This window comes from Saccoglossus kowalevskii, chromosome 19, assembly GCF_978046115.1.
Source record: "Saccoglossus kowalevskii chromosome 19, keSacKowa6.1, whole genome shotgun sequence".
NCBI classification, from domain to species: Eukaryota; Metazoa; Hemichordata; class Enteropneusta; family Harrimaniidae; genus Saccoglossus; species Saccoglossus kowalevskii.
The window spans coordinates 4,144,192-4,168,883 of record NC_140659.1 but is presented as its reverse complement, the minus strand read 5'-3'; the positions used below and the strand labels follow the sequence as shown (position 1 = coordinate 4,168,883).

Here is a 24,692-nt window from a genome sequence, read left to right as displayed (position 1 = left end):
ACAACTTGAACTTGAACACATGTAATTATAAGTCTTATTTATCACGAAAGGATTCATTGTCACGAATAACGTTAAATAATTTAGACGAATAAAATACTATATACCCTTTCAGGTATTTGGGTGACTAGGGGCTCCGGAGTAAAGTGTCTTGCCCAAATACGCAGCATCATGCTCTCCTTGATTTTGAACTGTGCACAACGATATCGGAGCGTCTTTTGAATCATCAATTGGCTTTTTTTTGTGCTAAAAGTACCCACATTTTGGTAAAATTATGGTCGACAATTTTTAAATTGGTGTTCAGAAAGACCGGCAGAGCATCAGAAACAGGGGTCAAAGGCATGCGAGTGTCACATGGTAGGAACTAGGTTTGTTCGCCTGTTGAGGCTTTCTTTAAAAGTCACGTTAGAGCATGGGTACACACTCTTCAATTTGAGTGCCCCGGGTGAACCGGTGTAATGAAAAATTATGCCTGGAGAGGGAGCTCGTTATTTGTTTTATCTGCGTGTAACGTGGTCATACGCTAGACACGCAGTGAAATAATCAATACAAGTCAATAATGTTAATAAATAGTACCTCCATTATCGGATTTAAAAATCAAGAAAAAAAAAAGAGAAAAAGGAGATTTCGAGTAAAGCTGAAACTAATTTTACAACTTTCGTCGCTGGTGGCGCCCTGCTACATTGCATATTGTTCAAAATTACATGTAATTAATTAATGTGAAATTGGGATTTGCAAGGAGTGGGCAAACATACATACAAGTGGCCCTCTCGTACATAGAGCAGCAGTTATTTGAAAAACCAATAACACTTTCGTACGATTGAAAGTATCATATAAACACCTACATAAATTATAAAGGACAGTATAAAAATACAGAATTTATTCAAGATTCAGATAGTAAATGTGTTAGCACAGTAGAACGAATATTATAACAAAAATCGACCATACATATATACAAAATAGTTTAAAATTTTAGTTTGTAAGTTTCACATGAAATAAAAAAATACGAGAGTAAAATGTATCACTGAAATATTATAAAAATAAAATTCACCACTGAGATATTATAATATAGTTTCCCTGATGTCCCCGATTCATATATCGTTTACACGACAAGCTTATAATTATACAAATAGACAATTAGACAACACCATAAATATATAAAATGACAGAGTTGGCTTGGTATGTATAAGGTGTACTATATGCTAGCACACTTGTACTCCAGCATTTCGCCACATTTAAACTTGGTAGAGTACAACAACATACAACGAAAGCTTTCTTCATAAAAGCGCAACGCAATTTGCGAAGCAAGACGACACGGATATGATAATTCATCGTAAAGTTGGTCAAGGCTAGCATTGGTTACACTGCCAGCATCAGTACAATTCATCCATCAGTTTAACTTGGCATACATATCGGCAATTTGGTCAGCGAAATGTTTTTTCATTACAGATCTTTTAGATTTAAGGGTTGGCGTCAAAAGCTCGTTTTCTACCGAGAACATCTCACTTGTCAGAAATATATCCTTAACCTGGCAAAAAACACATACATTGTAAGTTATTCAAAGATGCATGGAAACGAAACTAGGCAAAGAATACTAATAAATACTTTGCAGCTATCTGTGAAATTAAAGAGGACAGACCGTAACACTGTGGCGTCATATGTTTACAATTATGCATATTCAGCATTGCCTGATAACATTGTCAGAAAACGCTCGCTGACCAGAAAACGCTCACTGACCAGAACACGCTCGCTTACCAGAAAACGCTCACTATTTACAGTGAAAAAGTTGACCACAAGTGGTTTTATTAACAGAAATATACACAAGTATATTTAAACACAACATGTGAACAACGCTCAGGCTGTTTCTTTTCATTTTTCAGTCGCAAACAACCGGCTCTTGCCAACCACTCGTCTTGCACGTGAACATTCGCAAAACGTAAACATGTGCAGTGGCCTAGAGGAATATAATATTTTAAGAGTAGTAATATAAAACTGTGATAAAATGTTTTATTCTACCATCGTATGTACACAGCTGTGTTTTTACGTAATATCAAAGTAAATAAAAGTGAGCAACCGATCCGCGAATACGAGATTTTTACTAATATATAATCTTTGATTACGTGACTTCACATTTGATGATAACATTAAAACAATTGTCATACTACAAACGTTTTGTGGAACAGTTGACAAAATGACGGCGGAGAATGGAGTACTATTTGATGGGCAAAACAAGTCTCGTGGCTCTCGCGCCCAACGAGATCTCGGCGTCCATTTACGTCGTAATTAATTCAGAAATATAATAACTATGATAGCAAATACAAGTAATCAATGATTATACATACCTGTTCAAAAGATTTAAGGCCACTCTCTTTGCCAATATCTACCATACTCGCCAAAATGCCTTGTTTCACTACCTGGTGGTAACGAAATTAACAAGAACTTTTAATATGCAAGACTGATTCAGGTAAAGTCCAATACTCAGTCGTAGCGTCCTCAATCTCCGCATAGAGGGCGCTTATCTTGTGAACTCACGATGCAAAGGTGAAACTGTATTCGGAGGTTATATAACATATTCACGCGAACATTGGAGCTGTTAAGTGACAGCCAGTATTTAACACTCTTGGTAATAATGTAAGTACCTAACTAAAGCTGTGTATTACGACAAACTTCGGCAAAACATATATCGTATTAGGAAGGTAATTCAAACGGAATTAACGGTGTCGATATATATATTATTTCAGACTATTTCACGGAATTTGACTAGTTAGAAAACAGAACACGGGTAGGTATCATGAATATACATACCCCATTCGTACACAATGTCTCAAAAGATCCCGTGATACCACGCGACTCCGCCCATCGAGGCATGGTTTCAGCATCAGGTACAACGATTCCAACTAAGCACGACTGGAATTAAAACATATCGTGTGTTAGTACTTCTGGGAGAATTTTCGATTTATGCAATGAATATTAATAATTCTACAAGTATTATTAAAGGACTGTGGCCGTCGCTCCACGCATACGCGAGATATGGGTCTCATATAAGCAAAGATGGCGACTCCGACTGTTGCGCAGATCGAAGAGTACAAACGGAGACGTTACCAAAGCTTTAATGAGGTATTTTTTTTTAGATGATTGGAAGGTATTGAAGGAGTAACCGGCGGCAATTAGTGCAAGTCGCGCCCAGGTAAAACCTCATACTTGTCTCAATATTTTGTTTGGAAATAGCTATGGAAAGAAACTCATCTACTCGTATTTTATAATTTTTATGACATCCGTTTTGCATATAAATGATGATATTGTGTGCAAAAGAAACTGGGGAAAATGTATGTTGTATTTCGTAATACTGTTTATAACCCACAAACATGAAATGTAATGTATGAGAGCACTTTGCCATCTCGCACCAAGGCAACAGCCTTGAGGCTGTTTTCACATACTAATAGTCCCTTGACGCTCTCTCTGCGGACAAATACTAGTATCTATCCAGCAATCTATCTCACCTACCTTAAGGCTCTCTCCATGGACAAAAACCTGTCCAACTAACTGGCTTCTTATGTAGACATTCTCTATTTTCTCTGGAGCGATGTACTCTCCCTGGGCTAGTTTGAAAATATGTTTCTTTCTGTCTATGACTTTAAGCTCGCCACGCTGTAAATAAAGATTACAAAACAAATCAAGTACATGTATACTGTTATTAGTTACAGTTTCCATGTAATGGATACGTAATGGAAGGTATCGAAGTCACAGGCGGCAAGTCACGCCCAGGTTAAAACTCGTACTTGTGATTTCCATTAGAAGAGCGCATTGGATTGTGGGAAAATGTTTATCGGCACACATGTCGCACACGCGCAGCGCGAAGACCACCGCCCTTTAAGCCTGATCACCTGGTATAATTTTGATTTGGAATTTAGAATTACAATCTTACTTCTTAGGAATTTAGCTATTACTAGTATTTAACAGGTATTGAAAAGACGTAGCACGGGGAAAATGTACACTTTGGCAAGTGATTGCAAAGTGCAATTCTCAATACGTCTTCTACACTGATATGAACATTTCTTATACATCTAACTGACAGATCTTGGAAAGCATAATATTAACATCTGGTTCCCATTATCAGCAGTATAAATGTCTCCATCCTATGCAATTATTCCCCTATTTAAGATGGTTTTGACATATTTTGAAAAATGTACATAAAATACATACGAAAATAAAACTTCGCGAAATCCAACACCGGTTAATAAAATGTCCAATTTCGAAAAAGATTGGATAAAAACTATTTGAGTAATTGTAACAAAAATGATGTTTACGACGAAGTCAACAACAACCACCACGACAGACATGCTCCACCCCGCCGTGTTTACCTGTCCCTTCGTCTCTGTTATATGGTAAAATAAAAATACATTCTTGGGTGTATTCGAAATGGTGAGAGCCGAGGCAACTACTCACGCCACCCTCACAGTCAGCTGGCGCACACGTGATAATAAAATAAATGCGATATTTACTATATAATATAATATAATATATTTCTGTGAAAGATTGTTTTATGTCCTGATTTGTAGGAATCTGAAAAACGCGTTTCACAAGTTGTCTCTTATTTAGTTTTGTGCCGCATTCAAGATGGCGGCCCCCATATAGTAAATATCGCATTTATTTTACGGTATTATCACGTGCGCACCAGCTGACTGTGGCCACCCTGTCTGCCACATTCATCCACTCACTCGTGCATAGTTTAGCCACCGTGTACAATGAAGTATATTTTTTATACTGTGTGCTGATGAACACATTTTGATTATGATGCGTGATAAACAAATTCAACATTACGATGTCTTTGCACCACAGAAGTTTTCTAATATTGGTCCGTATGGATTTTATTGCTACGTAAAATAACATTCCCTGCACGTGCTTAACTACATAGTTGTGTTCTGCGAATGAAACATTTTTAGATTGCCATAAATCATATCCCAATTTGAACTTCAACATGTTTATATTGTACCGGAAGCTCACATTCAAACCTACCACAAGCCCACAATCCAACCTACCGAAAGCCATTGTCCAATATCTCCAGAGTGCAGCCAGCCATTTTTGTCAATTGTTTCGGCAGTCTTAGCGGGATCTTTGTAGTACCCTTTGAATACGCCAGGGCCCCTCATGCATATCTGCAAATAATCAATCACTATATATTAATCAATCAATCAATCAATCAAATAAAACTAATACATAAATGCGGTAGATAGGATGAAAGTAACTCGAGGAGCATATTGTAATATGTTTGTTGGTGGTTTCTTACCTCTCCCTGGTTCTTTGCAGCAAAATATTCCATTTCTGGGACATCTTCCAACTTGACCTCAAAACAAGGGACGATACAACCCACGTGACCAGCAGAAGTATCAGTGGGCAGTGAAATCGATGTAACACAGGTACATTCTGTCTGTCCATACCCTTCCATTATCTGAGCAAAGAAAACAATATTACATGCCTTATCGATCAAATCCTCCATGGATGTACATAAACAGAACATGGAGGTAACTTGACACGTTTGAAGAAAACTTTCAAGAAGGATCGATACAAGAGCACAGTGTGTGGATAAATACACGTATAATGACAGTCGTACTCACAATACAGCCGAACACAGCTCGACAAAATGTCATTATTTGGGGTGAAATTGGTGCTGCTCCGGAAGTGATAGTTTTTACGCGTCCACCAAGACTTTGCTGAAAAACAAACAAAAGAAAACAAGATAATGTTGTTCAGTAATTAAGTTAACTATCGAGGCCATGTATGGCGGTTGAATTCACGTGATCAATAATGTTAGCTGGCATGCGACGAACTCCATTTATCGCGTTTTTAATAATGTCAGTATATTGAAGAAAGTAGTTTTCTGTGTGTTACTAGTATTTGCTTACATCGCTTGCAACATTCGGTTTTCAACGAAGCAAGCGTACATGTTGAGACAATAAAAGAAAGTATTACCCGCATTTTTTTAAAAAAGGAATCCCAGATGCCGTTATTTCGGATAATTCCTCTATAATAAAAACAAACAATTAAGTAATTATTATAATATCTAAGAAACGTTAAAATGCCAAAAATACTTAAATCTTATGATATAACAGAGAAACATGTACTTACTTTTGTAGTTCCATTTCTTTTCTTTTTAAGGCAAAGAAAAATAGTCGTCTTACTAACCAGCTTTTAGCAGCAACGCCACTCATAATCTTTAATTATCGAGAGATAAAACAATGTCAATTGAGTCTTGGTATAATAATGGTATAATGCATAGCATAGGAATTATGGGTATTGAGGCGCATTGTACTACGATCGGAGAAGTGATATCTCTGAACTTGTGGTGTGACCATTCATAACCCTTAAAAAACACCGAGGTCTAAGAAACATTCGACCACCATAGCCACTACGATACATCGGTATGCTCGCGGCATCGACAACTTAATGGGCGGTTGTCGTCGCGCCGCGTCCTGTTCGATCTTGGATCCTACTCGTGCTGAATAATTTGGGCGAGAAAGTCTGGTGGTGAAAAGGTTAAAGCATGCGTTGGTTATCTTACCTTGTCGTATATTCTGTTCATCAACCTTGGCACCAGACATAAAAACGTCGGTCTTAACTCTTTTATGTCATCCATCAAAGTTTTAACATCTCCTCGAAAATAACCAATTTTACAGCCATGTAAGAACAGAACTGCCTACATAAAATATACAACCATTAATTTGGGTTACGCGACCTAATCACACACGTTACAATTTAATTGAGCAAAATTGAATACATAATTATACCATTTCGTGTCACAATTTTTAATTATTTATTTGGACGCAGATGTATTCCCTTGATAGCATGGAATCACAGTCACTCTCCTAGTAGAGTGACTGTGATGGAATGGTTTCAAGAGGCAGTCATGGTCGAATTCTGAGTAAACAACCAATGCAATGTACGCGTTTTGCATACGTCGCAAAGGACCCACGTCGAGCACATTGCGTCATGATGAAAACCACCAGCGTTTAAGGGTGCACATGTCTAATTAGTAACCAATGTAGAAATTTCTATAAGTGTTACAAATTGCCTAGTGAAAGTTTCCGCCAGTAAAATAAAAACATGCAAATAAAAATCAAGTGATCTGAATTTGTTTCCATAGAAAATAATTTTGCGAACTTTCAGAATTTTAAACGGCCCATCACAGAGAGTTTCAAGAAATCCCACTATTGAATTACGTAAAAAAGTTGCCAATGTCTTATGTATCTAGATTGATCTGAATGGATTGACCAACAAACCCTAGTGTTCTAATTCAGCGTAAATTCTTCAAATAGATAAACACACAAATTACAAGTCATTGAAAATGACACAGTCCCCGTTAAGTTCTCTTTGTGCTCGTCATATTAAAGCGGAGGGGTTGTCGCGAGCGTGTCCTTGAAACTTGAGTTCCAAGTGGCGTATACAACAGATTGTTTATTTACATCAAAACACGTGTTTCGTGTCATAGTAATATAGCCAAAATAAAAACAGCCGTTATTCAGCCATCTTTGATCTGATTATGAAACACACTGATATGTATGATGTATGTGCCAAATAAATTGTGGAAATATAGTAGTAAGGCCAAAAAGTCAGATGGCTGTCAATCGGCCATCCTTGACCAGATTTTGAAACAAATTGTCATGGACATGCATCCTAACATGTATAAAGGACATGTATGTGCCAAATTTGAATGAAAACTGACAGAGCACGTCCAAGATACCGCATAAAAAACAAGATGCCTGCCAGTCGACCATATTTGATCCAATTGCGAAATAAATCGTCATGGACATGTATCCTAACATGTATGATCTATGTACCAAGTTTGAATGACAACGCATGTCCAAAATACAACATTTTCAAAAAACAAGATGGCTGCCAGTCGGCCATTTTAAATCGAATCGCTAAACCACTGCATGTACATATGTCCCACATAAGGTACTAGGCACATGCAAAGAATGAACGGAATCGGCCCACAGGATTCTGAAATATGACGTTGGATAGACTGACGCACGAACAGACGGACACACGGACGGTCGGACGGACAGACTCAGGAACTCACAGATGGTCGGGGACATGTATCCTAACATGTATGATCTATGTACTAAATTTGAATGAAAACTGACAAAGCATGTCCAAAATACAACATTTTCAAAAAACAAGATGGCTGCCAGTCGGCCATTTTGAATCGAATCACTAAACCACTGCATGTGCATATGTCCCACACAAAGTACTAGGCACATGCAAAGAATGAACGGAATCGGTCCAAGGGATTCTGAGATATGACTCCGGACGGACACACGGACGCACGGAGACCGAATAATAAGTCCCCGTTTTCGGACTTCGTCCGAACGGGGACTAAAAATGACAAAATATACGGCTAAATCAATGACTGCGCGCGCATTCGCAACAAATTGTTATGGTTTACCTGGACAAAACGTTCATAGACGTGTGCTAACGGAAGGTACGAAATGTAGACATCACTGGGCGAATAAACCACGTCCACCTAGAACAGTGCAATAAACATATTTTGTTATTAGTTTGTTTACTGTGAAGGTAGACTTGATTTTCAGTTTCGCGTACGAGGCTGTTCGGTATACACAGGGACTCTGGGCGCAATCGGCTCGCCGAGTACACTCGAGGCTGAGTCACAGTATCATAGTAAAAAAGGCAGTCAATATACACTGTAATGTTTTGTTCAAACACATGTAAACGATTTTTCGAATTGTGAAGAATAACTGTAGGTACACACCAGGTAAAAATAGAATAAACGTCCCGCTGGTTTTGTAATTGTTAACCAACTCACCCCTTTCATTGTCATCCACGCAGAAATCACGGCCAAATAATTACTGTGAGTTAGGATAGCACCCTTAGGTAGGCCTGTCGTACCACTAGTGTAACATATAGTAGCAGTATCTTCTGGCGATGGGCACTGTTTATTGAAAGGAAAATGAAACATGTCAAATTTCTCGTGAATTTGTTATTTTTAAAACTGGCATCACGGTCACTAGAGGGCGTACTGAAAATAGTAATGCATATTACTTGCATAAGACAATCAGGCAGTAATCGAATAATATGTCCATTGCCGTCACCATTGCCATATTCACCATTTTCGGATATTTTATATCCAGGCATATAGTTCATAAAAGTTATCATAAAACAGTTCATATAATAAATTCCAATAAATTTATGTGAATGAGTTCGGAGTGCAACTTTCATACTAGTATAACATTTACCCCAGACCATTCGTCCCGGTCCCAGTCAAGGGTAAAAGTACTACTTCCCCGATCTTAGAAATATAACAAGGATTTTGATTTTGATGACAAGGACATCGACTACTGTATTTTTTTTAGAATGTACACATTGGTTGCCTCACCTTCAAATCATGTGGATTGTTTTCTCCCTGTATCTGAAAATAATAACATAATACTTACATACGTTATTTGAGCATTATTATTAAGAAATATTAACAATCCAAAAAAAGCGTGCTTAACCCCCTAGCTTCACGCATGCGCAGTTGTACATTGTAGATTAACAATGCCAGCCTGTGATGCATGCTCATCCCTGGCGTTAATAACGGAATGAGATGCATGCTTGATTACAATAACAAAGGTACTAGTATTGCAATCACAGCGAGCCATATCAATGACGTAATCCTACATACCTCAACATCGCGAAAAGCCAGCAGTTCAACCTGTTTCTGTTTTGCGGCCTGTACATCCTCGTCGGAGAACCTGTCCATGACCACTATGCGTTTTAACGAAGGCGTCTTATCCACAACATCCAGCAGTGTGTGTGCCTTCTTAACAACGTCACAAATAACAGTTGTCATCTCGCCTAGAGTAAACAAATAACAGTTGTCATAAATAGCTGTAATATCGCTTAGAGTAAACAAATAATAGTTGTCATCTCGCCTAGAGTAAACAAATAACCGAGAATACAACTTGTATTTTTCAGAAGAACATACAAAATATAAAATGTGGTTATGATGCCTTGTTATGAGCTTTCCACGTCCGAGTAATAAGAATGGCGTGTTAGAAATTTCTTTATGAAACGCAAAATACACTATAGTGAATTATTCCACATATTCGCGATTCAAACCATATAAATTTAAAACATTACGTTAAAGGGCGGTAGTCGTCGTGCCGCGCATGTGGAGCATTTGTGTTGAAAAACATTGATTTTCCCACAAACCAATGCGCTCTTCTAATAGAAATTACAAGTATGAGTTTTGACCTGGCGCTACGTTAACTAATTACCGCCAATGACTTCTCGATTCCTTCCAATCACCGAATAAATTACGTTGGTAAAGCTTGGTAACGCCCCACTTTATACTCGTTTGTTCGCGCAACAGTCAAAGTCGCCATCTTTGCTCATATACGAGACCCATATCTCGCGCATGCGTTGCGCGACGACACCACCTTTTAATAACAAATCAAAGATGAACTTACACTGATTGATTATATGAGTGCATGCCTCGATTCCAAGAGTGTCATACAGTGCTACAGTTACCATAGAATACATATAGCAGGCCTGTTCCGTTATGTTCCACTGAAACAGCAAGTATTTGAAATGAACATGATACATTACGACAACAAGGTGACATGATACTACTCTCCTTGTAGGTGTTACTGGGCTTCTCTCTGACTTAGCTGTAGATGTTATTTATTGACCTACATAACTTACTGATGATGCATTATTTTAATTCAGGTTTGGTCTTGGAACGAGTTGAAAGAGTTAATCTATTTATGTTTGATCCTAGAGCAGATTGAAAGAGGATAACAACTGGTTATGTTAGGTCCTGCGACGGGTTGAAATAGGTTAACAAATATTTATGTATGATTCAGGGAGGGGATTGAACTTAATATGAGGTATACTAATAGAACACTCACGCCGATTCTGTTCTGTGAATAAATCCCAATGTGTGAGTTCTGTCCTACGGGGCATCCCGTGGAAATTAACCCTGCTCCAAACCTCTTTGCTCTGTCATAAACCTGAAATATAGAATATAAAATTAATATACCGTAGTTGGATTGAACGATATAAATTAGTAGTAGCGACATCTTTAAAACAAAAATTGTCCAGGTGGAATCCAATTCCAAAAGCACAACTACCCCGTCGTTGATACCCACAATTTTCATTCGTCTAATTTTGTTTCGGAGTTAGGAAGTTGATTTGTAATTTACGCCGCGTAATGGCGCCAGTCCATGTAGATATAGATATGTCGCACTGTTGGAGCTCTCAACTCGCTGTTTTAAAAGGTAGCAGGATAGTTTTTTTTGCATGAAAAATGTAAACACTTATAATCCGAATAAATTTTACAAGAAACCATACAATCTATATATGTTTGGAAAGCTCTTGACTTGTATTTTCCTATTATTAATATTTTGTGAACATTGTGTTTGTTTTAGCGTCACGTGATTCTGAAAATCAGCGGGGCTGATAATTTAACTAACGTGAATTAAATTTTAATTGTCATCTCTACAGTCATTCATGCGATCAAAAACTTTACACTGTTTTGAAGCAAAGGTCATGAAGTTTAAATCCGTATTTCTATTTTTTGCATTAAGTTTTTTTTTTCTTTCCGAAAATCACAAATTTCAAGCACGTTTTTTGGTGTTAAAGTTAGAGTATACCGGTGGTTTGCGTGAGGTTTGTGAAAAAACGCAATAGAATTTTGCAAATATGTAAATACGGATATGAAGCCAACATATCCAAGAGTAAGAAAAGCTAAACGGGGACATCGTAGCGCTATTCACTGAAACGCCATTTAAAATTAGGTCAACGGTAATTGGCAAAAACCGAACACCGAGAAATCGGCACTTTTATGATTTCAAACTTCAATCAACGTTAACTCCCGTTTTAGCAGCAAAATTTACATGGGCTAATTGTAAATGAAACAACTTTTGAAAGTTGTTTTCGAGAAAAATCATGAACCGACATTTATATCTGTGAAAAACTTTGTTTTTTGGCCGTTTTCTTTCACGCTATGGAGTTTTGTATGGTCTGTGCTGATAACGAACGGTGACGTCATTCATTAAAGCTTGGATTATGCAAAGTGGGCGGTTCTGTTTGCGAGTAACAAACAATACAGACACTACACTTGGCAGTTGAAGTGTTTTCGCAAATACAGTGTATTTATTTTTGGGCCGTTGTGTTTGTAAACTTATTAGTTCAAGCATGCCACGAGTTTCGGAGTCTCCTGGAGGCAGCTCGTACATACTGGCGATAGGGTGGACCCGTTACTGGTTGAGGTAACCCCCGAGGTAACCCCTAATAGCTTGACAGTTTCACCAGAGCGCGCCGTCCCTTTCCAATCGCTCGCATTCCAATGGCAGCTTTTCTATTTATTTCGAAAACTGCTCCCTTTTTTCGGGATGACGGGAAGCTAGGCTGGCTCAGTTTTGATCGAATACAATCAATCTCCTTGCGTGCAAAGAAATTCAAACTGACTGCCTAGACCGTGACGCCTGCGCTCCACTATTGAGATATTGCCTACTTTGCAAAATTGACAAATCTCTTTTTCTAGGGCGCCATTCAACAGTGACATGTCAACGAGTCGAATCTCGCCGTCTTCAAACGATCGGCCGTGACATTCACTCTCACTTTCTTCTTCTACGTCGGAAGGTAACAATATTTTCCTGCGAGATACAGACATCTCTCGAACGTTTTGTACAGGAGTATCACCCACTATATCGAAGTCTGATTCATCGGACTCTCAGTGTCACGGTAACACTTTCTTCGCCCACTTCATGGCTGACACTGGTTTCGACGGGGAAATCCGTTCTGTACGAACCCAGCATCGTCTCTTTCAACATCTTTTTTGACAAGAGTGATCATTCTTTTGACGTTTTTCTTCTTTCTTCCTCGCTTTCTTTTTCTTGAAAATTTTCGCGTGCTTACTATCTCGTCCATAATTAGTGAATGACAACTAAACTAAAGAATTACTGATAACCCTCTCCTTCTTTGCATATTTTGCACATTAATGAAGGAAGCTGCCCTGTTTTTTAATTGGTGTGAATAGAATAATCACAGGGAGCCCAGGAACTATAATCAACTGTAAAACGCAGTCTCTATGAGCGGGGGGGGGGGGGGGTATCGGCTGGTATCTAGTGTAAGAAATAGACAAGGGATGAAGGCTCCAGCCAGCTCACATTTTTTAAACTCGAAAAAACAGACGAAAAAAATAAAAAATAAAATCTAAAAAAAATACCAGGTTGAAGAATATTAGTTGCTCCTTCGAATTTCGCCAAAGCCTTACCTACATTTTACCGATATCTGCAGAATAAATCAAGAAAACTACACAAATTTACTCCATTTAGGAATTCCTAACGGTTAGTCCGAACGCACGACATCGTTGGAGGCGTGGCCTGTTCAGCATTTGTCAACAACCAATCACAAGACAGGTTACGAACCAGTTGAGCAAGGCTAACTGAGTCGTGACCTCTATTTCTTACACTAGATACCAGCCGATACCCCCCCCCCCGCTCATAGAGACTCCGTATTACAGTTGATTATAGTTCCTGGGCTCCCTGTGATAATTACATTGAAGTGGTACATTCATGTACTTTTTTGTTTATTCAAAATTTGTTGTTTCAAAAGCGATTGTTTTGTCTTTGCTGTACTTCCTGTCTAGAAAGGCAGCAGTGCACATGTCTTATCAGCTGTGTGTAAACTACAAACAGATATCTTATCAGTTGTTTGTAAATAGCAAATAAAGAAAGTGGCCCAACTTAAAACTATTTACCCTCAGTTCAGTTATGTTTGTAAACCATGCATATTAATGAGATGCACTAGTTTGGTGTACACTGGGATAAACAAAAACTTGGCCATTTGTTTGCACACAAGAAAAAAATCAGTTTACTTGTACAAGATATTTTTTTTTCAATAAAATAAAAACACCAATGTATGTAGCATGCCTTAGGGAGCTATTCGTGTGATTTTCAAAAAAAAATGTGAAAAGTGCCCAAAAAACTATTCTGCTACCTTAAGGTAGCGAGACTATTATTTGTGATGAAAATTACAATTTTCACATTTATTTATTAATTGATGAAATGCACTATAAACTTTCACATGATAAAATCAACATAACATAGAATGTCATGTGAGTTGGTTAAAATGTAGATTTTCTGAAGGGAAGCAAGGCAGCCTCAGTAGTGTTTTCCAGAATCAATAACACAGGTTTAATCTGTGTGCCTATAAGTTTCAAAGATAAACTCAAGACAAAGCAATGTTAGGATTTGTTATCAGTAGCTATCTGACACACAATGAGTGTTTCCAAACATTTGAGTGGTTTGTCTCCGCCCCTGTTTGTTTCACAGATTAGTCATTTGCATATGAATGTGTCAGACATAAGGTCACACAGCCACTGAAAAAAAATCATTTATTTTGGTGTTTTCATATGCGAATTTATCCAATTATAGCTATCCCATTCCTTTATTTTTTTGGTTTCCAATAGCCTTACACATTTGGATGTCCCTACACATGTTAAAACCGCCCTTGATGGGAAAACAAATTGATTGTGGCGATAAACAAGCTTGAAAATCTTTGCTGTTACTTCATGGACGTTTTCTAGGAGTTTATGTTTTTCAAAATACAAGGTCTTTAACAAAAAATAACGTATACTTATTGTCGTCGGATTAACACCAAATTTTCACAGCTTTAAGGTGACAGTGAGAGGAACTTGAATGTGTCCAGACAAACTATTTCATTGATTATTTACCAACGAGTTGTGGTTTGAGTTGGGGGCAATGCGACTAAAACAGTAATTGAAATTCAGCACACTATTTTTTAAAACGCGTTGCTTGAATAAAACTGACCAGACACATTCAATTTACCAGACTATTGAACAACTAGGAAAAGTGAAAAAAAATACTTCTTATCGCCAGCATAAATGCGTAATTATTTTTTTCACCTTGGATTGAGTAACGCGTTGTAGAATGCAGATACGGGCATGCAAAATACACTTGTGAAAAGCTTGAAGTCTGGCGATTCTAAAAATATATACTTTCCTGGGTCTATTTGTAGTTATTTAGTCACAATTAGAAGATGAAAACAAGTATGCAAATAATAGTCCCGCTACCTTAAATGTTAGGAGAAATGTATAGAAATCAAACAAAGAATAGACTTACGTGTTCATACGTAACCCAGTAATAAGGCTGGGTTCCACTTGGCCTATATCCAAGACATGGACCATTATCTGAAGACAATCAGAGACATACGTCATCATCGATTCTGTTTTGCAAACATGTGCCAGTTTCAAAAATTAATTACGTGGAATATAAATGTGTAGTATTATCTGGTTAGTTTCATAACCACTTCACTAATATTATAACTATGTATTTTAGTTAACGATTCCGTTACTAACCTGACAGTTTGATGCCATGTTTGAATACATCGTGTAAATTGTTGACGCCAGGAAAGAAGGATTCCACCAAGGGTTTCCCCTTCACCATTGGGTTGACATGGATACGCTCATTGCCCTTAGAGAAAAGTGATGACACAATAAAGTGATATAATTTATAAATGCTTTTTGACACTTTATATAGTCGATATTTTTTTACTATAGTAGAAGTAATAGAAACAACTACAAAATTAATCCTTGGAAAGGTTAATTGGCCACCCGCGTTCTTGTTTCAAGGAGAGCGAGTATTTTTGTAAGGTCCCTTAAATTTCAGATTACAGGTGCAGAATAAAAGTAGTTGTGTTTTCATGTCTTTCTTTGTACACTTTCTTTGTACATAAGATACTTTACACTATCCCCTCCCAGACTTTCAAAACAGACTGAGGGTGTTTGCCCTTAAATTTTATTCCAGATTTAAGCATAAATATTTCATCTTCAATTTCCAGAGAAAATACGTTTTAATCAAAAATCAGTAACTAACGTGGTTACCGATTTACCCAGAGAGTGTCACCACCGATGCTGGTCAACACTCGTATGTCCAGTATTGCTTTACGTAGAGACCAGAATCACTCACCGGTAACTGGACTGATTGCAGTCGTACATTTATCTTTGATGGCAAACCGAGCACCTTGCGTAGGTGCGCCTCTTCTGGTGTCACCTTCGTATTATTTGACGGCATATTTATAACTCGCAACTATAATGGTAGAAAATATACATTGTTTTTTTTTGCATTCGTAGCGACAATTCTAAAAGATGGTATACTCTGACTTGTCAGTGTCGTACTACACTACACATTCACTATAAGAAGAGTACTAGTATACTGTAAAACACGTCTTTTTAGCTAACATGTCATTTTAGCTGATTTAGCTAACTTGTAATTTCGCTAATTCAAGATGTCGCTAATGTAGATTAAAGTATATTCTCGCAATGAGATTGTTGGCATTTTAGCTAAATTAAGATTTTGTTAATTCATGTATTGAGTCAAATTCGCAAAAATGGCATGTATCTATTACAATGTGTTTTACAGTAGGTGGGCGGGGTGGTCTCGTAACACCATCTAACGTTGATCACCAAATTGTAGATGGTGTAAGCCCAGGATAAGAACTACGGAGATTGAGAAATGCTATTGAGGGTGAAAGGCCATTGGGTGTAAACAAACGCGGTACCAGTTTAGCAACATGTTTGACAGGACAATGGCCATCGAATAGAAATAATTATCATCGAGCGATGTAAGGAGAACTGCTTCAACAAGTATGTTGTCAATTGTGCATATACACCGATGCTCATTTTTGACGAGGTATGACATTTAAAGGGCGGTGTCACACGCAACGTAATATTACCGTAATTGGTATAGTACAGGTGTGATGGTTCAAATACCAAAATGGCAACAGTAACAGAAAGACTTCCCTGGCGGCGATGATAACATATGAGGTTTCAACTGGTACTGGTATTATTTTGGTATTTGAACCATCACACCTGTACTATACCAATTACGGTAATATTACGTTGCGTGTGACAGGCGGTAGTTGTCGTGCAACGCGTGTTCGAATTTCATGTAAATATGCAACGTATTTTACACGCGTTGTGTACGTTGCTATGGGTCCCAAATCAAAGAGAACGCAGTGGTGATGACCACCGCACCATAAGAACTTGAAGGGCGGTAGTCGTCGCGCCACGCATGCGCGAGATATATGTTGCACAAACTGAGACATTTCCAAACTCTAATTAGATAATTTTTAGATGATTGGAAGGTATCGAAGGAGTCACCGACGGTATTCAGTGCAGGTCGCACCCGGGTCAAACCTCATATTTAGGATTTCCATTTGAAGAGCGCATTGGATTGTGGGGAAAACAATGTTTATCAACACAAATGTCGCACATGCGCAGAGCACAGCATATAGTAAACAGTACCAGCCATGTAAGGGTTTGGTCATGCGCTTGAGTAAACTCGGTCAATGGTATCGTGTCAAAATGTGTTACATCCGGGTTTTACTGGCAACAACATTTTGAAACTTGAAAATAAGAAAAATATTTACATACTCTGTTTTGAAATCACAGGGGGTGTCTGATGAAAGAATTGTTTAAAAATGCGAGCTAGACACCGAGAGAGAGAGAGAGAGAGAGAGGGGGGTGGGGTGTTGGCACATTTAAATGTACATGTAAGACACCGTGTACAGAAAATTGCACTTGTTATGCTCTTTCACCCCCATGGTCGCAAATGGTTGAACCCAAACACCCTTCTCCTTAAAAATGTGGCATACCTTGTTGAGCATAAAATGCTTCCGCCATTCCTACTATTAAAGGAAAGATCGTTACTGTGACATGTAGTATAACTCACTCTTGTGGAACTTGCCATAAAGTGCTTTAAATGACAAGTTTGATTTTGTTCAAGAAAATGTTTGTAACACACAGTGAGTAAATGTAACGGTACACAGTAACAGCGATCCACTAAACTAAACCCGGAAGTAGTACACCCACTTAAAAACTGTATGTACGAAATTTGTGGGTATATAGGTGTGGATATGGGTTACTTGGCCGTTGTGTGTAGTAGATTGTGTATAGTTGACTTACGGAGACTGAGGTATAAACATGGAGGTATAAAGATACCTCCATGAATTGACCATTGACGTGTATGCGTGCATCAGTATGATGTATGCATATCTACTGGGACAGGTGATGGGACAAAACAGTTACAAATATCTTAAAATATACTAGTATCCAAGCACCAATATGTAGGAGTGATTTAATGTTATATCAAGGACCTACTTAATGGTTGGTTCATGGTCATATTAACCCCATTGCAACATATTGTCATTATCACGTCGAAGGTAACACAATGCATGACCACTGACACTACAAGGGGAAGATTACACTGTCCGCAAACAAAAAAATAACGATTAGTGAGCAGGTGGTGGGGGTTGTCGAAAACAGCACTCAAACTGAAATTATCGAAATCAACTCAAAAACGCGATGTTCGTTTGGTAGATATATTCCCACGCATGTGAATGGTTGACCGCCCGGCCATTATGTGAGCTACCCAAGTCACTGACACTTACATGCACACCTTGCGAAAACAACTAAATGGTAAGCCAAACTTATAATAGCCCACAACTTTGTTTCTGGGAGCTATATTGATTAACAGGTCAAAACAAAATCCAGTTACCTTATCCGTATCCAATGCGTACGATGTTTGATCGCCGTATGTGCCGCACCCCTTTCGTCGTCTTCTAACACCTCAAGGAGACAATACACTCTCACTCATTTGCATTACAAAGTCGACCTTGCATTCTTTCATAGCAGCTGTGGTAGAATAGGGTTGGGCCAATCGAATTAATGTCGCCGGGGTAAGGCAACTGAGTATAGCAACTGCGGAGATTGAGAAATCTGGTGATATGGGCGAAGATATCTTCCAGTGTACGGGAATTACGGAGGTTGAAAAATATGGTGATATGGACGAGGGTACCCCCAGGGCAAGGGAATTACGGTGATTGAGAAATATGGTGACATGGACGAGGGTACTCCCAGGGTAAGGGAATTACGTGGATTGAGAAATATGGTGACATGGGCGAGGGTACTCACAGGGTAAGGGAATAACGGAGATTGAGAAATATGGTGACATGGGCGAGGTTATTCACAGGGTAAGGGAATAACGGAGATTGCGAAATATGGTGACATGGGCGAGGTTACTCACAGGGTAAGGGAATAACGGAGATTGAGAAATATGGTGACATTGGCGAGGTTACTCCTAGGGTAAGGAAATTACGGGGATTGAGAAATATGGTGACATGGGCAAGGTTACTCACAGGGTAAGGGAATAACGGAGATTGAGAAATATGGTGACATGGGCGAGGTTACTCACAGTGTAAGGGAATTACGGATATTGAGAAATATGGTGACACGGGCGAGGGTACTCCCAGGGTAAGAGAATAACGGAGATTGAGAAATATGGTGACATGGGCGAGGTTACTCACAGGGTAAGGGAATAACGGATATTGAGAAATATGGTGACATGGGCGAGGTTATTCACAGGGTAAGGGAATAACGGAGATTGAGAAATATGGTGACATGGGCGAGGTTACTCACAGGGTAAGGGAATAACGGAGATTGAGAAATATGGTGACATGGGCGAGGTTACTCACAGGGTAAGGGAATTACGGATATTGAGAAATATGGTGACATGGGCGAGGTTACTCACAGGGTAAGGGAATAACGGAGATTGAGAAATATGGTGACATGGGCGAGGTTACTCACAGGGTAAGGGAATAACGGAGATTGAGAAATATGGTGACATGGGCGAGGTTACTCACAGGGTAAGGGAATAACGGAGATTGAGAAATATGGTGACATGGGCGAGGTTATTCACAGGGCAAGGGAATAACGGAGATTGAGAAATATGGTGACATGGGCGAGGTTACTCCCAGGGTAAGAGAATAACGAGATTGAGAAATATGGTGACATGGGCAAGGTTACTCACAGGGTAAGGGAATAACGGAGATTGAGAAATATGGTGACATGGGCAAGGTTACTCACAGGGTAAGGGAATAACGGAGATTGAGAAATATGGTGACATGGGCAAGGTTACTCACAGGGTAAGGGAATAACGGAGATTGAGAAATATGGTGACATGGGCAAGGTTACTCACAGGGTAAGGGAATAACGGAGATTGAGGAATATGGTGACATGGGCGAGGTTATTCACAGAGTAAGGGAAAAACGGATATTGAGAAATATGGTGACATGGGCAAGGTTACTCACAGGGTAAGGGAATAACGGAGATTGAGAAATATGGTGACATGGGCGAGATTACTCCCAGGGTAAGGGAATAACGGAGATTGAGAAATATGGTGACATGGGCGAGGTTACTCCAAAGTAAGGGAATTACGGAGATTGAGAAATGTGGTGACATGGGCGAGATTACTCCCAGGGTAAGGGAATAACGGAGATTGAGAAATATGGTGACATGGGCGAGGTTACTCCAAGGTAAGGGAATTACGGAGATTGAGAAATATGGTGACATGGGCGAGATTACTCCCAGGGTAAGGGAATAACGGAGATTGAGAAATGTGGTGATACGGGCGAGGGTATCCCTAGGGTAAAAGGGGCTATGGAAAAAATAAGAAATGTGGTTACATTGCCGGGAACATCTGTATAACCATTATTCTCCTTTGTTTTGGATTTTTATGACTGCTATTTACTCAAATTGCCACTACCACTTTGTAAATCTGTTATATACCGTTTTGAAACAAACATAAACACCATCAAATGTTGAGATTGCGGATGAATAACAACAGACTATGCATTTAATGAGCAAATAAGAATTTGAGCGGACTCTTAAATTAAGTCACGTTTGTAAACGCACTCTCTAAGTTAGAAGGTTTTGTTTGTCAGTTACATTGTAAGTCAGTTTGCTTGACAACGTCGGGTCAGTTGCGCCCTCACCGTTCAGCCGCCACTCACGCCTACATGTCAGACTAAGGGGTAAGCAGCCCCATTACTTTCAAAATAAAATATGGTAGAGTGTGAGGACAGGATATCAACTTTAACTATATCATTTTGTTGAAACAAACCCATTTTAACATATTTTAGTTTTTAGCCCATACTCACGAAATTAAGTCTAGTTAGAGCCAACCGTTAATGACGGACATGTTGTGAAGGGACTTGATATACAGATATCACGTGAAAAAATAAGTTTACCTATTTGTATCATAACACTCTCTCACGATAAAATATCTTGAAAAATTAAATAAACAAATTATGGAAAATATATATGCAAACTCAGAATTAGTGATCACAATCTAATCATAGAGAAAGGTCGGCATACAGCTTGAAGACCAACAGTTATGTGAAAGGTGCGATACTGATAAACTTCCTGGTTGACTGCCCACAACATAAAGAAGCACGAATATTTAAGTCAATACAAACCTCATATCCACAGTTTAATTTGTTCTCTGGAAATATTCTTTCAATGTCATTATTTTTGGAGCTTTCCAGGCCGAAACTGCCATTTAACTCGCTAGGCATTTTGGGTAATTGTGTTGAAGGTTGTCCAAAGGTCATCCGGGTTCAAAGTGTCTGATAACACAGTTGTTTTTTATGGCGTTAAATTGCGATGATAAGGTGGCTGTATAGCCACTGTTGTCGGTGAAACAAGTCCAATCCACATGGGGATGTCGTCATTCGTGATTTTTAGGTTACTGTTTTCGCTGTTGGTGCCAGTATACGGACTGAATCCAGAATTTGCCGAAGTCAAAACATGGTGGTCAAAACAGATCACAACCGATTACTACACTGCTGGGAGGCTGTCTACACGCCAGGTCAAATACGCCGGAGAAGTCGGATTCAAGTCATTGTTTGCTGTCGTTAACCATACCACTCCCGGTCACATGGGGACGGAAGCCCTACCCATTACATCGAAAATTAAAACAACGGCATTGCAATTTGCGGAGGTTGATTTCGACATACTTCCGATGTCGAACTGGCGAAGTATGAATGCCGTATTGTATTTCAACGAGATGGCTCAGACTATGACAAAACCACTGCTAGTCTATTGTACCGCTGCTTATTCTAGTACCGCAATTGTTCTACTAAACTTGCTCTATATGACCAAACAAGATCCACGTTTCGAGCCTAAAGTTCACGCAGATGACTTCTTTCGCATTGCACGCGTCCATGGCTTTGATTTTGGCATGGACGTAGAATTAATCGAATTAGTCTCGCATATTACAGGCGAGACTCCTATAAAGCTGAGACCTAAACCTAACAATAAACTTGCTAACTGGGGCACATACTGGCATTCAAAATTCGTTTCATCAGACTGGTTTGCCGCCGGACAGATGAGAGAAGGACACCTCCCTGCCATTATTGATGCCGGGTTTAACGCTGTGATAAATATCAGGCGTGGGCTGACCCAGCCTCCCCTGAATATACCATCACAAGAAGAAGTGACACTTTTGAATATTGAGGATTTCACCGGTACCTATAAACGCGGCGGACGTCAAAATGTAACACGGTTACTGGAAACGCGTCTCGACCCAGATAAACCAAACAAGTATATTACGCCTACATCGGAAATTAATTACGAATTGCGAAATGAGGGTGAATTTGGTGACGACATCGGATACAACGAAGAAATTGAACGTGACACATATGCTGAAATAAACATATCATATTTTCACCTTCCTGTTGGTACGAATCATTTAAAATGAATTATTTGAAAATGAAATTTTCTATAATTTTGCTATGAACACCGGTTTAGGATTTGTAATTACAAAAAACAAAACAAAAACCGCTTACATATAATGTGTGTGTTGGGTATATGTTTGAGAAATACGAGGATCTAAATATAAGAAAAAAAAAATACTTTATACTACCAACGCCCACCTTACGATGTATTTTAGTGCTTTCCATGTCTGTTTCATAATCTATGTTTCTTTTTTGCAGCGCACACAACCGCTGACCTGTTCTATCAGTATCTTGATGCTTTCCGAATAGCTGCCGAAATGGGTCATGTGTTGGTACATTGTAGGAGTGGTTATAGAGCAGGTAAGTCTCGGATTCGTGTATTTTATTAGTCAAATTGTGTTTCTTTTTCTTGGAAATTTAGATATAAATACAATATAGTAGATTTACCACTATTATAGTAACTGTTATGCTTAATAGGACGCCCGCCGTCGATCGCTCTTCACATGCGATGTAGTTCCACTACTTTGATTGTAGAAATCACCGCACACAAAAAGGGACATTACCAAGCATTTTTGCTCGTCATTGGTAAAGCGCATTTGATTGTGCAAAAAACATGGTTTTGCTAGTGAACACAAATCTCGCACAAATCTTGCTAGTATATCACAGTCAAAATGGCCTCACAATAAACACTTATATCGTTTCATTTTCTAGCTGTGTGGACCCTGCTGGCAGAAGGATACTTCAATTGTAGAAGTAGTGATTGGGCCTTGAAACAAGCCGGTATCATGGGATATCATTTTACACGCGACAGTGACACGTATGGCGTATTTACAGAAGTGCTTGATTCTGATCGGGAAGAATGTCGTCAGAAACCTACACATATTCCAAAAAACAACATATTGACAAATTTAAGGAAATTCGCCATATTTTCATTTTTTGCCCACATGTTTGGTCTGTAATAGCGAGCTGTGATGGTATCTTATTGAAGATATGTATCCAGCATGTCAATATCTGAACAAACAATTCAAGTCATTTACAACTCAAAAACCAACTTACTAAATCTCAGATCAGTAGTGAGGGTATATATTCACTGGTATTTAAAGGTGGTTGATCGTCGCACAGTGCGTGTTCGAATCTCATCTAAACGTACAATGTATTGTAAACGCCTTGTATGCATTGCTATGAGGCAAAACCACCCTTTAAAGAGCGGTAGTCGTCACCCATGCATGCGCAAGATACATATACGAGTCTCATAAACAGATGACAACTTTACAAACTGAGACGTTACCAAGCTTTAATTAGGTATTTTTTAGGTGATTATCGAAAGTATCACCGGCAGTATTAAGTGTAAGTCGATGGAATTTAATATCATACTGTCTCAGAAAAGAAGGATGAATATAATGCATATACATTCTGTTATTTCTTTGCTTTGATACTTGGTATGTATGTACATCTAAGTTTGGTGAATCTCTGTCAGATTTTTACGCCATATTTCAAAATACACTAATTGTTGAATAAGCTAGATGCATGTACTAAGTTTCAATACATTGGGGCAAACTGTTATGATTCAGAATAAACAAGATAAAAACAGTTAATTAGTATGCAAATTAGCTAATTAATATGTACATATTGATCAGAAGCTGTTGTCAGATGCGTGTGAGAGACGTCAGTGGCTAGTATCACCATAACAACGACATGCGTATTAGAGAATGTCATCGTTTAATCGAACGAATATTCACCCACGTGCTACAAAATTAGCTTTTTATGATTCTATCATTCTATCATGACGCGAAGACTCGATTCCACTGAACATCAACATTTCCGATGTGTGGAAATCCCTTTGAGTGAAATTTGTATTTAATGTTTCCCCCGACTCTATACGTTAATACATTTTGTGGTTGTACAACGTTGTTTCATTTCCCAGTCTTAGTGTATCGCGTGCGCCATTTTACTACAATGAAATTACCAGTACTTTGCACAACGTAGTCCGCGATAGCATTGTCCTGTATTTCCGTTTTCACAGAAGTCAGAAGCCTAGGTAGAAGCCTACTCATATTTGTTGAGAAAGTTGGTCATAAATCACATGACAATGTTCA

The 24,692-nt window shown here is 38.7% G+C and overlaps 2 protein-coding genes across 3 annotated transcripts; one reads left to right on the top strand and one right to left on the bottom strand.

The window, feature by feature from the left end:
• Positions 1 to 847: 847 nt before the first annotated feature.
• On the bottom strand, positions 848 to 21,602 carry LOC100367889 (long-chain-fatty-acid--CoA ligase 1-like). 2 transcript variants are annotated; one of them, XM_085493809.1, is made up of 20 exons: positions 21,337 to 21,602; positions 15,990 to 16,109; positions 15,380 to 15,494; positions 15,144 to 15,211; positions 10,905 to 11,006; positions 10,464 to 10,563; positions 9,677 to 9,849; positions 9,389 to 9,421; positions 8,819 to 8,944; positions 8,441 to 8,518; positions 6,557 to 6,691; positions 6,124 to 6,209; positions 5,968 to 6,019; positions 5,613 to 5,708; positions 5,285 to 5,446; positions 5,037 to 5,153; positions 3,502 to 3,645; positions 2,803 to 2,904; positions 2,340 to 2,411; positions 848 to 1,525 (listed from the first exon to the last, which is right to left on the bottom strand). In XM_085493809.1, exons 1-20 carry the CDS (start codon positions 21,469 to 21,471, stop codon positions 1,388 to 1,390), a joined length of 2,154 nt encoding a protein of 717 aa, XP_085349935.1. In that variant the 5' UTR covers positions 21,472 to 21,602; the 3' UTR covers positions 848 to 1,387. The 2 variants fall into 2 exon arrangements, with proteins under 2 accessions (XP_085349935.1, XP_085349936.1); XM_085493810.1 differs by lacking the exon at positions 21,337 to 21,602 and adding an exon at positions 18,579 to 18,678.
• On the top strand, positions 21,576 to 24,191 carry LOC102805735 (uncharacterized). Its single transcript, XM_006820110.3, has 3 exons — positions 21,576 to 22,599; positions 22,855 to 22,956; positions 23,308 to 24,191. Exons 1-3 carry the CDS (start codon positions 21,576 to 21,578, stop codon positions 23,553 to 23,555), a joined length of 1,374 nt encoding a protein of 457 aa, XP_006820173.2. The 3' UTR covers positions 23,556 to 24,191.
• Positions 24,192 to 24,692: the final 501 nt, after the last annotated feature.